The sequence below is a fragment of the Dermacentor andersoni genome, chromosome 11 (assembly GCF_023375885.2).
Source record: "Dermacentor andersoni chromosome 11, qqDerAnde1_hic_scaffold, whole genome shotgun sequence".
NCBI lineage: Eukaryota > Metazoa > Arthropoda > Arachnida > Ixodida > Ixodidae > Dermacentor > Dermacentor andersoni.
Window position 1 is genome coordinate 70022637 of NC_092824.1, and position 15606 is coordinate 70038242.

The following is a 15606-nucleotide window of genomic DNA, read 5'->3' on the forward strand; positions in this document are numbered from 1 at the left end:
TATGAGAGACATAGCATTTTACATGGAAAAAGTATCTTGATATTTGGCGTCAACATTATAAATCCGTGTTAGAAGGACATTGCCCAGCGAAGCTTTCATCATGATAATTATTACCCTGGTGGGTGGTTTAGTCAAATGTGGCAACTGTATTAAGGCCTAAAAGGAAGAGATAGGCGCATGTTTGTGTGAAAAGGTTTGGTATACTACTTTTACCGTTCTCTGAAATAGGCACCCAGAAACGCATTGGCTGTTAACACTACGGCGCATCGTGTATAGTATATATACGCTTCACGAATACCATAAGAGCAATCACATGAAAGAAAATTTCGTGGTTAAGATCGAGAACCAATCAAATGTAAGCGATGAAATGTGTCATAGCGGTTCTCAGTAGCTTTTATCGATGATACGGCACACTTCTCCCGCAAAGGAAGCAAGCGACTGTCGTTATGGCAAGGCGCCCATTGTTCGCGAAACCCAGCAGTTCACTAAAGCTTCGAATTGAAACCGCGATGTAGCTCTTTAAAGCTCCAATTACAATGCCTATAGCATACTCGAGGCATTACAGCGTAGCTTAGCCTGCGTTGAAATCGAAAATGCAAACACATTCTGCCTCACCATGTCTCGATCCTGCGTTGTTTAATTATACAAACTGAAAACTATTTGCTTCGTCAGTGCATGAAAGAGAACCTCACATGCCCGCCTCGTAAAGAAGACGCCACAAGCCTCACATGAACACTTGAACTCTACTGGGAAACAATATCTTCAATATGTGCCACACTACTAATGAATGGGGCTTCGGCTTCTTGCTGGCTGCAGCGAACCGGTCCAAAAGGCACATTTCACTCAAATATTTGACCCGAGCAGCCTGTGTCAGCTCTCCAAACAGATTCATCATGTCTGTTCCTCAAGCAAGAATCACCAGTAAATTGCTCAAGTGAGTTGAACATGTAGCACGGATAGGGAATCAATATTGCTACATTCCTGTCCGTGTGCTGCAAACAGCTGTAAGCCTCGATCAGCTTTGCTTCAAGTTACCGCCACTTAAATCTAACCGGTGAAGAACGGCCTAATTTTGAGAACCAGTTAAAGAACGCAAGGGGTGCTGGCCAGATCTAAACTGTAGTAATAGTTAAGTCCTCGTGTTACAACCGAGCGTTTCTGTGAAGAACTAGAAAAATTCGATATCATACCGTGAACTATTTGTCGTGAGCAAACATGTTTTAGCGGGTTAAAATCAAGATAGATGTTGTAAAAGTCATATACGGCCAGCGTTTAATTGTGACACGCATGTTGTGCCATGGTGGGTATGGAATCTTAACTGGATCCTTATGTGCTGTGCTTTTGCGTCTATGCTGTTATTATTCACGTGAGCTACCACTGGGAAGTGTAGATCCGCGCATGAAAAACCCGTAATGGGCTGGTCTGAGCTTCCTCGGGTGGCACTATAGCGTTGCCTTTGAGAAATATATTTTCGTCTAGGAAATAAGCTCCTTGATTACATTTTCGCGAACGAAGACGTCGCAAAATATGTATTTGAGAGGCCCGTCATAAGTATGCAAGCATTGGGAACGAGAGCGAACAAGCGGAAACACTGCAGAATGCGCCCGGACACCGCCCGAACTGCAGCAGACGATAGGCGCGAGTCCGTGCCCTGCTGACGTCACGCGAGCGGCGCTCGCAGCGCCACTCTAGGTCGTTCTCGGGGCTAATAGCTGTGTCTTCAACGTAAAATTGAACGAAACGGACGCCGTAAAACTGGGCGACTGCACGGTCTGTCGGGGTAGCGAATGATATAGCTCTGAAATGCGGCGCTTCTTTTTATTTCATTGCTTGCTGGTTGCAGCTGTACGTGGCAGTACGGAACTGCTCGTCTACGTCTTTTCGCACGTTCCGTGTTTTCGAAGAAGGCGCAGCCTTGTTACGGCAAAGGGGGTGGCAAAAAAATGCTGAATAGCTGCTCGGACGGAAAAAAAAAAAAGAAACCAAAGTACGCGACTTATGCCAGCGTTATCTCGAATGCCAGGAAACTTCTTTATATAGACGTCTCCCGTCTGCGTGCTCTGCATGACGTCATCTACGCTGCTATGACGTCATGGTGAAACTTGGGGAAAGTACTGACGTACACAAAACAATATACGGCCAATGAACATCAGAAAACAAGTAGCCCAGACTGTTTAGTACTTTGCGAAATAACAAGCATCGGTTAGGGAGTGTGACTTTGAAATAATTACGCACTCCTTTCGGACCCCCTTAATTTGTTTTATTGTTTAACTACTGCACATGGCTCTGTAAACTGTTTTCTTTGTAAACTGTCGCAATTTATTGCTCATGTTAGCGTTCTCAATATGTTGCTATAGTGTCCCAGCAGGTGCAGCTTCTGGTATATTGTTGTTGTAGCAGGTTAGTTCAAAACGCATTTTTGTAAAAAAATTTTTGAAGGTGTAGGCCTCAGTAAAAAAAAAAGCTCTGCTACCATTGTCCTGTGCGTTAAATTCTGGCGCTTTCGTTTGATTGCAACAAATTCCATTCGAACGCAATTTCGGTCCGTGTAGCGAGATCAGGTCTAGCCTCGTTTTATATGCGTTTTGATAAAGGAAATCGCGGTTGAGATTGCTCATAAGAGAGCGCAATCGAAATCAGGCCTTCCACCTACTTTGAGACGTGCGCCGTTCGTGACGTCAGAAACATCATGCTTATGACGTTACCTTTGTGTCTGCCCGTCAGAAATCCAATCCACTTCGTCAAAAAAAGAGAGAGAGCGAGCGAAAAGATGACTGTGGTTCGAGAGCCGCAACGACGTTGCTGCGACCACAGGCTTAAGCCTGTAGGATGATAAAGTAATAAAATGCTGATGTCAGGGGGGCGAACGAAACAAGTGAGCGTATCTTTTAAATCACTTCGCATTATCACTTTTCCACTGCATCGCATAACAGATCTGGCAACTCAGCGACGGACAGTCACTCCCCGACCCACCCTATTCCCCGCATCTGGCACCTTGCGACATGTTTTTTGTTTCATGGAATGAACAAAAAAAAATTGAAGGGGCAGCATTTCGACGATGTAGCGGCCGTAAAAGTAGCTTCGCAAGTGGCTCTCGACAGCATCATAAATGAAGAGTTCCTGGGGTGCTTCGAACAGTGTGGGGGGCAAAAAAAAAAAATGTGGCAGTTTCGCCGGAAAGGCGAAGCATCGATTGCGACAGCAAGTTAGTTTACAGCTACACGAAGTAAGGATAGTAGTTTTATCGGCCATATAAACTTGTAAATATTCGCGTGCTAACTGAATTAACAAGCCCAATGTCAGCGTGCACCTGCAGGCAAACATGAACACATCACACTCGATGACTGCGACTCGATGACCGCGGACACTCGCTGCTAAAGCGCTGGCGTGATGAAGCGCGGCAGCGAGCGAAGTGTCCTTCGTGCTGTTTATCGCTTGAACGCAAACTGAGCAGCGAGAACACAGCACACGCAAAACTATGAGCCGTCGGCCCACCTAGATTGCTGTCCTCAAAGCAGATCGCTTTCAAGCTAAAGTCCGCGACTAAGCCACAAGAAAGCGGGGACGAAGCGCGTCGTCTTCCGTCGCGCGCATGGTACCGGGGAAGGGGAAAGGGGGCCCTCCTCCCCCGGCACCATGCGCGCAACGGAAGACGGCGCGCTTCGTCCCCGCTTTCTTCCCTTGCGCGCGCGAGATTGAGCGGCAATCGCCGGCTTCCCCTCACACGCTTTTACTCGCACATGCGGCGACGGTGTTATCGCCCTTGGACTTTATAGAGACCATCACGGCGACGGCATATGTGTGCCTGGAGTGTCGTTATAATTGCTATCGCAATAAAACTAATTGACAAGTGCATTGTAACTCTGGGAGACTACTTTGAAGGCGACTAACTTGTTTTCCCCTTAAACGTGAATAAAATAGTTTATTTTGAAGAAGTTCGGTTATTTTTGCGTTTCCTCTCGTAAGCTGACGAAAGTGACATTTAGTAGATAGGGTGTTTTTGTTTTTTTACCTGCAACAAAACTTTAAAATTTGCCTCTGGCAAATAGCCCAATTCTAACCATTGATCTGTAGTAAATTACTCGATGAGGCTGCCATTACGTCTACGAGAAATCGAAATGCTTAATCGACGAATTAACACAATTACACCAATTATATTTTTATCTAATTACGTTACGGCACCTATTTCAGTCTACTCATTGTAGCCAGTGAGTTTTCAAGCTATATCAACTTCGAACAACTCTGGGGATCGCACTGATTTCGAGATATGCGCCGTTAAACTTGCGGTAAAAATACGCTGTTGCTCCACTTACATTTTAAAGAAAACGCTGTCCTATGCATTGAAGAACAAAAGTAGCTGGAACGCCAACGTATCTCATCGGACCACTTTGAAAATTAATTTCTCGAAACCGATGTAGTCCTGAGAACTTGTTCCAAGTGGACGTGCCTTGCGAACTCACGGGCTACAATTCGCAGATTGAAATATGTTCTGTAAAGTAATTAATGAACATGATTTAATTAGTTCAGTTCTGTTAATTATGTATTTTTATTTCTCGTAGAAGTAATGGCCTCCTCAGCAAGTCAATTAGCTCAAAGTTTAGAATTGTGCTTGTGCGAGGGAGATTGTTGGGCTAAATAAGAGGGCCGACACGCCAGTGCATATTTCGTCGCTTGCTTTAAAGGTCGCATACCTTGACATTATTTAGACATGCTTCTCGTAACAGAAGCCAGAGGCCTGCTTCTCAAGGAGTGTCCACTTATTGCGAAGTCTTTCTCATTCGTGGTCGAGAGACAGTTGACAGTATTCCTAGTAAAAAGACACACGCCTTGTGAGATCTGGCAGGCTTCTATTCCGCCGTTGGGGCTCGTGTTCAAAGCAGCGAATATTCTGCTAATAATGCTAATTATTCGCCCCGGAAAGCAGCACTATTCCGCGTCAAGGATTGGTGGAACTTGTTGACCTTTGATTGTGGGCATGGAGTGTACATTCGTACGAAATAAGAACAATTAAATGTCTTGAGTAATATTAATTGGTAAATAATAAATTGATTAGTAATGGCTTCCTAGACAACTTACAACTCAAAACTTGCTCCAGTATAAGAAGAAAAAAAAGCTACTGTGGGTGTTGCGTTAGCTTTCCCGCTCAGGTGTTTGGAGCTGTCAAATTGAGCGTATCGAAAATGATACTCTGAGCTATGTGGGGTTAATATTAATAATATTAATGCACTAACAATATTGATAGCGTATTGGTGACGACCAGGGCCTTATACAAGCAAATATTTGCGTTTAAACCCGTCATCCTAGACATCGAATGTCAAATCTGTAAAGAATGGCAACTACTGGATCCCGATTTATTAACCAAGGTAAGTAAGTGGTGCGCATTTCGCTTGGTTCGATGCCGAGAATGATGTTTTGGCTCGAAAGACGTTCTCGTGCCTAATCGGAGCAACTGTTAACGCGATAGCATTGCCGGGATCGGTTCACCCACGTCTTTTTGTTGCATTCGACTCCGGAATTACCCTTGTTTATCTTTCGCGCACGCCGATGACGAACGTTGGCGAGTGTCCGGCAACGCTATCGCATTAAATGTCGCTTCGTTGTCTCGGCTGCGCTTCTTTTTGAAGAATATCTTTGTTTACGTCTTCGCTCAAATGGGGAGTTTCGGGCCGTGTTTCGTATTGGTGCGGCAGCTTGGGTGTCCGAAGTGTTTTCAGCCATGTCGCGGAAAGTCGTATCTGACCTTAGACGGAAGGGGAGCCTCCGACAAAAACGACGAGCGCGCCAACGCGACATGTTTTCTGTTCGTTTTTTTTTTCCAACTTGTCTTCTTTTTTACCCTTCCCACTTTATCTGCACAGATGGCTGGTGATACGGAGACCGTGAGTGGAAGAGGAGTGATGACGACTTCGCTGCCGACTGCGACGACGAAAACGACCGCGCCGTGACGTGAGGCGCTCCTGTCGCTGCATTTATTGTTTTTGCTCCCCCCCCCCCCCGTTTTTTTTTGGTCTGCGCCTACGTGTTCGGTCGTCTGCTAACGCTGCTGCTGTCGTCTGCTCCCTGCCGCGTCGGCGTCGTCTGCTCTTCTGCTGCGCCTGCAACGTGTGGGTGTGCGCGCGCGTGCATGCGTGCGGTGATCTTCGACTTGTGTGACGCGTGGCTGTCACGGCCGTGCCCATACTGCACCGTCTGGTGAATTTGGTGATTTCGATTCGTGACCCCGCGGTTGTGCGCCTCCCCCCCCCCCCCCTCCCATCCTCCCTTTGTGGTCATCGACAATCGAAATCGCCACGACCTCCGTCGTTCGTCGTCTCTTCGGAAAGGTGTGACGAGACTGGGTGGGGCGCAAAAAAGAAGAAGAAGAAACCCGGATAACGGATCACAGGGCGCAGATATGCCGACTACACAGACCCGTTTGGAGCCTGCCAGGCGCCACGCAGACACGGAGAAAAGGTGAGGGACGGTGTGAGAGACGCAGCTTTGCACGTAAGCGGGAAATATGATGGCTGTCACAAGCAAAAACGGGGAAAAAGAAAGAGAGAGAGAGAGAAAGAGAAATGAACGTTTAGTTCTGAACTAGCGAGAGAGAGAGAGAGAGCTAACTAAAGAAAGCAAGGAAGAAAGACGAACGGCAGGAGAGGCTGAAATAATGCGCATATTCTAAACAAAGTTTGGATCCGGAACTTGTCACTGTTTACTGCGCCGAAGTTGCGTTGGCACGTACACGTAAAACCGTGCCGTTTGTTAGTGCAAATCCCAGCTGTCAGATCAGCTGGCGCTGTGAGAGTTAGCAGGAAGAAAGCTGCGCCGACGATGTTTGACAAGCGAGCGAACTCGCTGATCGCTTGCTATATATATATATATATATATATATATATATATATATATATATATATATATATATATATATATATATATATATATATGAGAAGCAGAAGTTGCGTAGTGCCGGGATCGTCTGTACGATGCTGTCCGGTGCGGCAGACACCGCGAAATTAACGGTCACACTTTGTGCCGTTTATCACCTGCCCACCGTGAACGCTTCAGCGTGTGGGGTTCGTAGAACTGCAAGGGTGTGGAGACATATGCGGAGTGTTCTTAACCTTTCTGTATTTTTTTTAGCGCTAAGAAATTTTTTTTAAACATCAAATTAAGGTGGGGCCTTTAGTAATTTCAAACTTAGTATGTTGCTTATTATTTTACGGCACATATTTTAATGTACAAATGTCGAGTGAGTTCGCAAGGCGCATTTACTTCGAACCAATTCTTAGGACTACACCAGTTTCGTGGTATTAGTTTTCAGTGTCCCGCGAACTGCATTGGTGTTCCAGTTACTTTTGTGCTTCAATGCATAAAAGGGCGGTTTGTTAAAAAAAAAAAAAATTATCTGGAAGCACTGCGGTGTGTGTTTCCTTCTTCTGCGGGTCGATTTTTTCGCTCTGTTTGAGCAGTTTCTATGGATCATGGCTCTACACAATCAACAAAAGTTTTGATGCCTCTTCGAGCAAACCAAGAACTATTGTGCCTCGTTGGACGAAGAGGCATCGGAAACGTTTCGTTCAAATTTGGCGAAAATTGGGAAAACATTACGGCTGACGTGTGCGGCGAAGTTAAATTTGTATGGGTGAAGAAAGGTATTTCGCAAAAAAAAAAAAAAAAAGAAATTCCTTACGCAAGAGTTCAGGAGCGTGATATGCGGGCAACGTTTTACAAAAGTGTGTGGTTTGACCATACGAGCAATTGGCGATTGCCACTGGAAAACTGCTCGTACAAGACAGCTCCGCTGGAAATCGGACTGCGACTGGGCTACGCTTCTGTAGGGTCGCCCAAGTCTGTTGTGTCCTTGTTTTCTTTCTTTGCTTCTTTCATTCATGATTTCTTTCTTTCTTCTTCGTCTTGTTATTCTTGTTCATCCTCAAACTCAATCTCGGGAACTTCCGTTCCGGAAATAGAGAGCCGACAGAAAGCCGCCCATCCGACTGTGCGAACGCGCAAAAAAACTTTTTTTCTGCTTTCTCGCGCAACAGCAAGCGCGCGTACTCGTACAGGGCACTTCATTGTGCGCGGCCGCAAACCGCGTTCGCGTGCGATGAACCACGCGCGGGGGTCGAACGATTTTCGCCTCACGGCGGGTCAGAGCGCGACTCCCTGCGAAGAAGGGGTCGGTCGGCGAAGCCTCCTTTCGGGGTCAGGGGTCACTCACGTCTCCCGCGACGGATTATGCAGCTGCCGCTACACGCCTCTGAGTGCGTGTGTGTTGTCAAGGGGGTCACGTGCGCTTTCGTCCGGTTCAAAACGTGCGTGCCGTCGCCGGCGGCGGCGGCGGCCTAGCGACCCGTTGGACGAGTTGCGCGCGGCGAGGCGAACCACTTTCGTTTTGGTCGCCGGGTGGACCGGACTCTGGAGAGTTGTTTGCTCTCGAGTCCGGGGGGAAGGGGGGGGGGGGACCGGGGGACCGGGACAGATGCATTCTCGTCAGCCTTGTGGCGAGTGCACGTATGCGCCAAGGTCGCGGGTTCGACTTTTTTTTTTTTTTTTTTTTTTGCCGGCGTTGCAGGCGAGCCGTTCCGCGTTCCTTGCGAAGGCAGGTCGATCGATCGATCGGCGAGAACCAAAGGTCGCCCACTTGTGTCGAGGGTTCGACCGTCCAGTTTTCGCGGGACGGCCGCGCGCTTGGTTTGAAAGCCGATCGTGTTGTTTTCATTTCGTTGTTCTTTGTTTCGTTTTCGTTGAGCGCGTATTATAATCTGCGCCATACAACGGGAGGGAGCGTTCTGAGACAGCAACGCGAATGCGTTGTAAATGTAAAGCGAGGTTCCTTTGCATTTCTCGATTGTTTTGTATATATGCAGCAAACCCTCGTATGAGGAGATCGTCGGAACAGGAAATTGAGTTCGTTATAAGCGGCATTTCGGTAAAAGGAAGGGTGGCTCTTGAAGGAGCGTGCTAGCTTCGAAATATCGCACTCCGACAGCCCGCGCGGCTCGTATACATACATATATTGGACGTATATGATCGGGGAAGTTTGAAACGCGAACAAGGTAGTGCAGATACGTAGTGCACGTATTCCTGTTTCGGCTTTGAAGACCGCGTAATGTGTGCATGATTTTGGCTGTTACGCGTGGCTTGGAAGCCGGCGCCATCATCGGGGAGGCGACACGATAGAAGCGGTGCATAATCGCGCTCTCGTTTTCCTATTCGTTTACGAAATGTTCTGCTTCATAAATGTTTCCTCCCTGGGATGTTTCATTTATGCACGATATTGAATACGTTGGAACGAAGTTGCAACCGACAGGGGCGACGTGCATGAAAGCTGTCAGATTCTGCATGGACAGTGATGCCCGTCAGGAGCTGCCATCGTCTCTCGTGATCGCGTGATGCAGCCGCAGTCCTCAGGATCTGCTGCCACGTGGCGAAGTGGCCTTTGCAGCGCTATTCCAGGTTGACACGAAAAAAAAAAAAAAAAAAACGCAGTGTCACCGTGTGTGTTGCCCCGAGCTGTCTCGTTTGAGATTGGCGTATTCGTATACTAAGCAGAGTCTGGCGCCACTCTGAAATATCCGGCATAAAGAGCATGCATTACAACCGCGAATAAAGTCGAGAGTTCGACGAAATGTCGCCTGAATCGTGAACAAAGCAGCCGGCGACCAAGATGCAGAAATTGTAAAAAAAAAAAAAAAATACCTTGCCAACCATAGACTCCCGTGCGCTAGCCGAAACGTCGTTTTTAACAACTTGTTCATCCTGGTCGTCCTCTGTTCTTTCAGCGTTCGAATAAAGCAACATTTCGTATAAGGCGGTTTCGCTATAACGAGGATTTCCTATTGAAACGTTCCATACGCTTTCCAATAATTCCATATAACTCCTAGGAAAATTTTACGGAATTTATACCGAATCCACGTAGATTCCGTAAAAAAAAATATACGGAATTATTGGAATGACGTACGGAATGTTTCAGTATGGTTTTTAGTCTTATAGCGGTAACGACTCTCGCCATATGTTCCCTCGTTCAGCTTAGCCGGCGATTTCACTCCGTACGCCTCGATTATGTGACCCGCATGGTTTGCGTAATTTAAACCGGTCGTCTCGCCGAGCGCCGCTGTCCGCCCGTGAACGTTGTCGCTGTCTCGACAGATGCGGGCGCCTATCACCAAGACCGCGCACGATTGATTTCGGTGGCCGCGGGAGGAACGCCGAGATGGGAGCAGCAGGAAGTGCGGGTTTGGTGGCAGCCGTAGCAACGCTGGGCGCGTTTCGGTGTGCAAATCTGACCCCCTGGCTTCAATAGTGCTGTGTGTATGTACATTTGTGCACGCCAAGGCAGTTCGTCAAAAGCAAAATCGTGCACCGGCGAAAGCGACGACATTTGAAGCATGTTCCGAATGAACCTGTGCTGCAAGTTTGAATAAAGTGCGCGAAGTGTGTTTCAGTAAAACGAGTTTGGAAGTTGACGGCTGGGCGTTTGCACTCGGTTCAACTATACGCTGTCGTGTAGCTGGCTCAATTCTTTCAACCTTCTTTCTTTTTTCGCGATGTTTCACGCGAGACGTATTTTTTCAAGTGGCTATATAAATGGGTGTTTTCCAGGTGGACTAGACATTAAATCTAGTCTATGCTCTCGTATCTGGCGTTCCCGATGAGAGTTCTCGCATATATGAAGTTCACATTTACCCGCCGTGGTTGCACAGTGGCTATGGTGTTGGGTTGCTGAGCACGAGGTTGCGGGATCGAATCCCGGCCACGGCGGCCGCATTTCGATGGGGGCGAAATGCGAAAACACCCGTGTACTTAGATTTAGGTGCACGTTAAAGAACCCCAGGTGGTCAAAATTTCCGGAGTCCTCCACTACGGCGTGCCTCGTAATCAGAAAGTGGTTTTGGCACGTAAAACCCCATAATTTAAGTTCACATTCTCTAAACTTGACAGAACTCGCAGAAGGCTCGAAAATTTTAAATTCGTTCTGCGACTGTACGCTTCTTTTGAAGTGATTCTGAAGATACAAAAAAAAATGCAGTGAATCTTAAATTCTTAATGAACAGAATTAATTGGGCGTCTGAAGAGGCTGAGTGCACTAAAGTCTCAGAGCGCAAGTTCTGCACTAAATATGAATGAACACTGGGAACAGCATACCATTTTCAACAGCCAGTCGGGCAACCTAGGTGTCCGTCTTCGTTTGTGATCACGACATCGTATACACCACACAGCAGTATATAGTGTTCGTTGCGGTCAGTGCCTCCATGTCATCGGCGTGTGAAACGCTAACCGAAGCATGTATGCGTAGCTCAAGTGCAGACATCGGGAGAACGTCGAGACGAAATTGAATTCCAGTCGACCTTTCAGCTCAAGACACTATGCTGTGACAGCTGCACTCATAATCTCACATACTCACGTAAAGTCCAAACTATACGCGTACATATGCTTGTCGGCGCGCATGAGCTCGTGGCCTGCGTTTGCCACGCCTCGCGAGGAATGGCGGTTTGAACCCACGAGGCGTGCTCCCACTTGGCTCACTATTTTCGCCGTGGTAGACATCGTTTCGTATTTGTGTGAGCGAGCCAGCTGGACCCATATTTATTTGCCGGGGAGAGATCTCCGCGTGTTGGTGCCGCACTTCGACGCGCACGATCCGACCCGAGCGATCTGCGCATGCGTGTAGGCGAGCCGGCAAGCGTACGTGTAGTTCGGCCTTAACAGCGTATACGCATTAAGGAGCCGAGAAAAAAAAAAAAAAAAACGCAGCGCATTCTTAATTGGCGTTCGCGGGAACTTGGGGTTGAGTTAAAACAGCGGCGGAGAATTGTCGGACTGCAGGTATACGGCGAAACTCGGGCATCCTGAGCCGCCTGGTCTATACGTTCAGTGCAAGACGAAGGCCTTTTTCCCAGCCTTGATTCGATCGCAGTTTACCCCCCCCCCCCCCCCCCCCCGCTTTCCTTCGTCAAATAACTGACGCCACAGTATGCCTGCAAATTTCCTAATTTCGTTGTATCAACTTGTGGTGTGTCGCGCCCTCTGCCTGCATTTCCATTCCCTTCGCACCCATTGTGCCACTCTATAATAGACAGACGGTTGTCTTCTGCGCATCGCATGGCCTGCCCTACTTTGTATAGCCCTTAATGTCAACTACATAGGATGTCGGCTAAAAACGCGTGCTCCCTATACAGTCCACAAAACTGTCTTGCTGTCTCTTAACGTTACGGCCTTTCCCTCCATCACTCTCTTGCGCGTTGCTTGGCTTCATTTGAAGCTTTTTCTTTATATGTGACAAGTGCTCCAGCAACTCCTTTTTCGCATGGTGTAACTGCTTGTCGCTTGCTTAAGTTCCATGCTTTTCGTATATATATATATATATATATATATATATATATATATATATATATATATATACTGCTCCGTGGATGTGGTCGAGTGAGCCGAGTGAAAAAGAAACTATAGATTCTTCCGAACCGGAGGACCCTTTACCTAAAAACATGTCCAGGTACTCGGCGGATAGCGGTCACTCGCGCGATGCAGGCGGTTCCTGCACTTCCTTACTTATTGTAGCGCACGGGGACCAGGGAGTATATGGTCTACCTCCGGTGTATATGATTCATCTTTTATGACTAAAATGGTTTCCGGAAATTGGAGCAGGATATTTCGATTGGTGACAGCGTTTTAACACTGAAAGGACACGCACGCACGCGCGCACACACACGCGCGCACACACACGCGTACACACACGCGTACACACACACATACACACACACACGCACGCACGCACGCGCACGCACACACACGCACACACACGCACACACACACACGCACGCACACGCACGCACACGCACACGCACACGCACACACACACGCACACACACACACACACACACACACACACACACACACACACACACACACACACACACACACACACACACACACACACACACACACACACATGTGAAAGATTAAACCTTTAGCGCCACCACGCCCGTACCATATGGGCGACAGCGTGTCAGGCGGCAACACTCCCTCCACCCCATAATTGAGTCCTCAAGCGCGACGCAGAATCGCCTTCGGGGAGGCGCTCGCCCCAGAAGCTCCTTAGCGCAGCTGCGCTCGTATACGCAGTGCCGCGCTCCAAAAACTCGTTCCTACGCGGTGTCAAACGGGTTCTCGACCTCTCCGTTCGGCCGCATGCGGCCGCCGCTCACACGTATATATATCTCGGCAAACAATCAGCTGCGCTACAACAATCGGCCGCTTACGCAACGACGGCGGCGTTTACACTATAACGACCCGGCGCGCTACACAACGAGGGGGCGTGCGAGGCGGCGGCGACGCCATTAAGCGCCGGCCGCCGTTCGCGCCGACACGACGGCATAACGGGTCCGCCCGACGCCCCCCCCCCTCTCTCTCTCTCTGCTTTCTTTGCCTCGTCTTTCTTCCCGTGTTTCTGTTTTTCTTTCTTTACTTTCCTCTGGACTGAGAGCCTGCCTGTCACGCCTTCCTTCCTTCTTCCTAGGTCTGCCACTGACACTAACCCACCCACCCCTTCCCTTTCTTTCCCCGGGCCCGTACGTCCGTTCTTGCTAATGTATTGTTGCGTGTTGTGTGTGTGGTGGGGGTTGCGCGGGAAAGTCGCTCGACCTGCCTCGTGCACTGCCGTCTCGTTGAGTGGACAACCTTGTGAGGCGGGAGAGAGAGAGAAGTACACCTTGCGTTCTTTCGAGTCCTTGTTTCTTTTGCGTACGTTCGTTTGGGAGCACGAATTCTTGCCCTCGTCTGCGGGACAGTTGAAACCCACTATCCCTGGCCGGCGCCGTATCACGTAAGGAAGAGAAATAAATAAAAAAAAAAGAACGAGAACGGTAAAGAGCGTGTGACCACTGAGAACATGCGAGGAAGTAGGAAAGAGAAGTGAAGGGGGGAGGGAGGTGACAGCGGTTGAATCGTGGAGGGTTGTCGGACTCCTTTACCTCCTCGCCCTCCCCCCCCTCTCCTAAACTTTCTCGTTCCCGAAGTCGGTCAAGCGAGATTTTTGTCTCGTCGTTCACCGTCCGCTGCTCTCTACCGAGCAAGCGGCTCTCCCGCGTCTGCTTGCCTTGCACGGTGAGAGTTTAGGAGAGGTGTCGTTCCGCGGCTTGTGGGTATGTCCCCCCTCTTCCCGCTCTGTTTTCCTCTCTCTCTCTCGATTCCACTACTGCACGGTGTCGCATCGTCTTCTTCGCGGCTTATATCCCTCCTTGATTTCCTCTCAACGCCGAACGCCTTCTCGCTCCCTACGTGTCTCACCTCGCCGCTCACCTAACAGCACCACCACCCTTACACTCGGGCGCTACGTCGTCTTCGTCGTTGAAGCATCGCCGTTCGCGCTTACACAAGCACTCTGCCAGCAGGAGTTAGCGGCTGCACGAACTCCTCATAGTGCCTTCTTCGCGCCCCCTCCCCTGCACCGAAGACGCCCCGAGTATCTCTCCGTGATCTTGCCGAAGCAACACACGGTGCAACGTGCTTGCGACGCACAGCTGGTGGTGCTTCTGTTGCATTCGTGGCGAAGACCTCCCCGCGTTCGAAGGCACTGTCCCTCTCGTTCCAGTGCGGTGACGTGCGACGAGCGTCCGACAAGAGTCCGCTCGACCTGATCGACCGGTGGTGGCGGTGTGCCTTACTTGGCAGAGGAGAAAGTTGCTCTCGCAGATTTTTTTTTTTGCCCCCGTTCGCGCGAAGACCGGCGATTACACGGCGGCCCGAGTCATGACGTCCCCGGCATTTTCCAACGGAACTCGGTGAGCCTTGTTGATCTCCGCTAGCCGCGCGCTACCCTTTGCCGTATATAGTTCCCGATGTTCAATGGAATCTCAACGGAAAGTCATTAGAAACTCAACAGAATTTCAGTGTTATGGTGAGCAGCCTATGATGCAGTAGCCGCATTGCCTGCGCAAAAAAAAGTGCATCTCGACAGAAAGGACAGCAGAAACGCAGCATAATTTCAGTGCTTGATTAGCCTGATATGCAGTAGCCGCTTTGTCTTCGCAAAATATGGGCCACGATATTTCACTGCCTCTCGATAGGCATGCATAGAAAGGCAACATAATTTCAATGCTCGGTGAGCATGCTCTTCGCAACCCCGCAGCCTTTACAAAAGTCATGCACAGTATTCATTTGCATATTAACAAAGAGTAAATTGCAATCAACAAGAGCATCGTGTTTCTATCGAGTGAAGATAAAAGGCTATAATTGATGGATTGATTTCTGGTGTGTTTAATTGAGTTTCTGTTGACACGCAGTTGAATTGCGGAATAGGGTCTGGCATCTGCGTTGCAACTGTAAGTCGCGTGAAGGAGGTAGCAGGTTCGACTGCCTCACACATAGTAATGCAGGATGTGCCGAAGAGAGAAAACGCATTCCGCAGCAGCCCTAATAAACAATAGTAAAATTATACATCACGTATATGCTCGATGGCACCTGTTTGGCTGTTACTCGCCGTGGTTGCTCAGTAGCTATGGTGTTGGGCTGCTGAGCGCGAGGTCGCGGGATCGAATCCCGACCGCGGAGGCCGCATTTCGGTGGGGGCGAAATGCGAAAACACCCGTGTACTTAGATTTAGGTGCACGTTAAGGAGCCCTA

General features: G+C 48.8%; 2 protein-coding genes across 3 annotated transcripts in view; one reads left to right on the plus strand and one right to left on the minus strand.

Annotated features, from left to right (window-relative positions):
- Nucleotides 1–15606, minus strand: part of Cdc50 (cell cycle control protein 50A) — a 60289-nt gene that overhangs the window by 32839 nt on the left and 11844 nt on the right. The window lies entirely within an intron of this gene.
- Nucleotides 6269–15606, plus strand: part of mmy (UDP-N-acetylglucosamine pyrophosphorylase mmy) — a 67741-nt gene continuing 58403 nt past the window's right edge. The window contains exon 1 of one of the 2 annotated variants that reach the window (XM_050167288.3): nt 6269–6453. In XM_050167288.3, the coding sequence (XP_050023245.1) occupies nt 6395–6453 (59 nt within the window). In that variant the 5' untranslated portion in view covers nt 6269–6394. Of the gene's footprint in view, nt 6454–14718; nt 14766–15606 lie in introns of those variants that run through there. The other variant, XM_050167290.2, reaches the window with a different exon arrangement.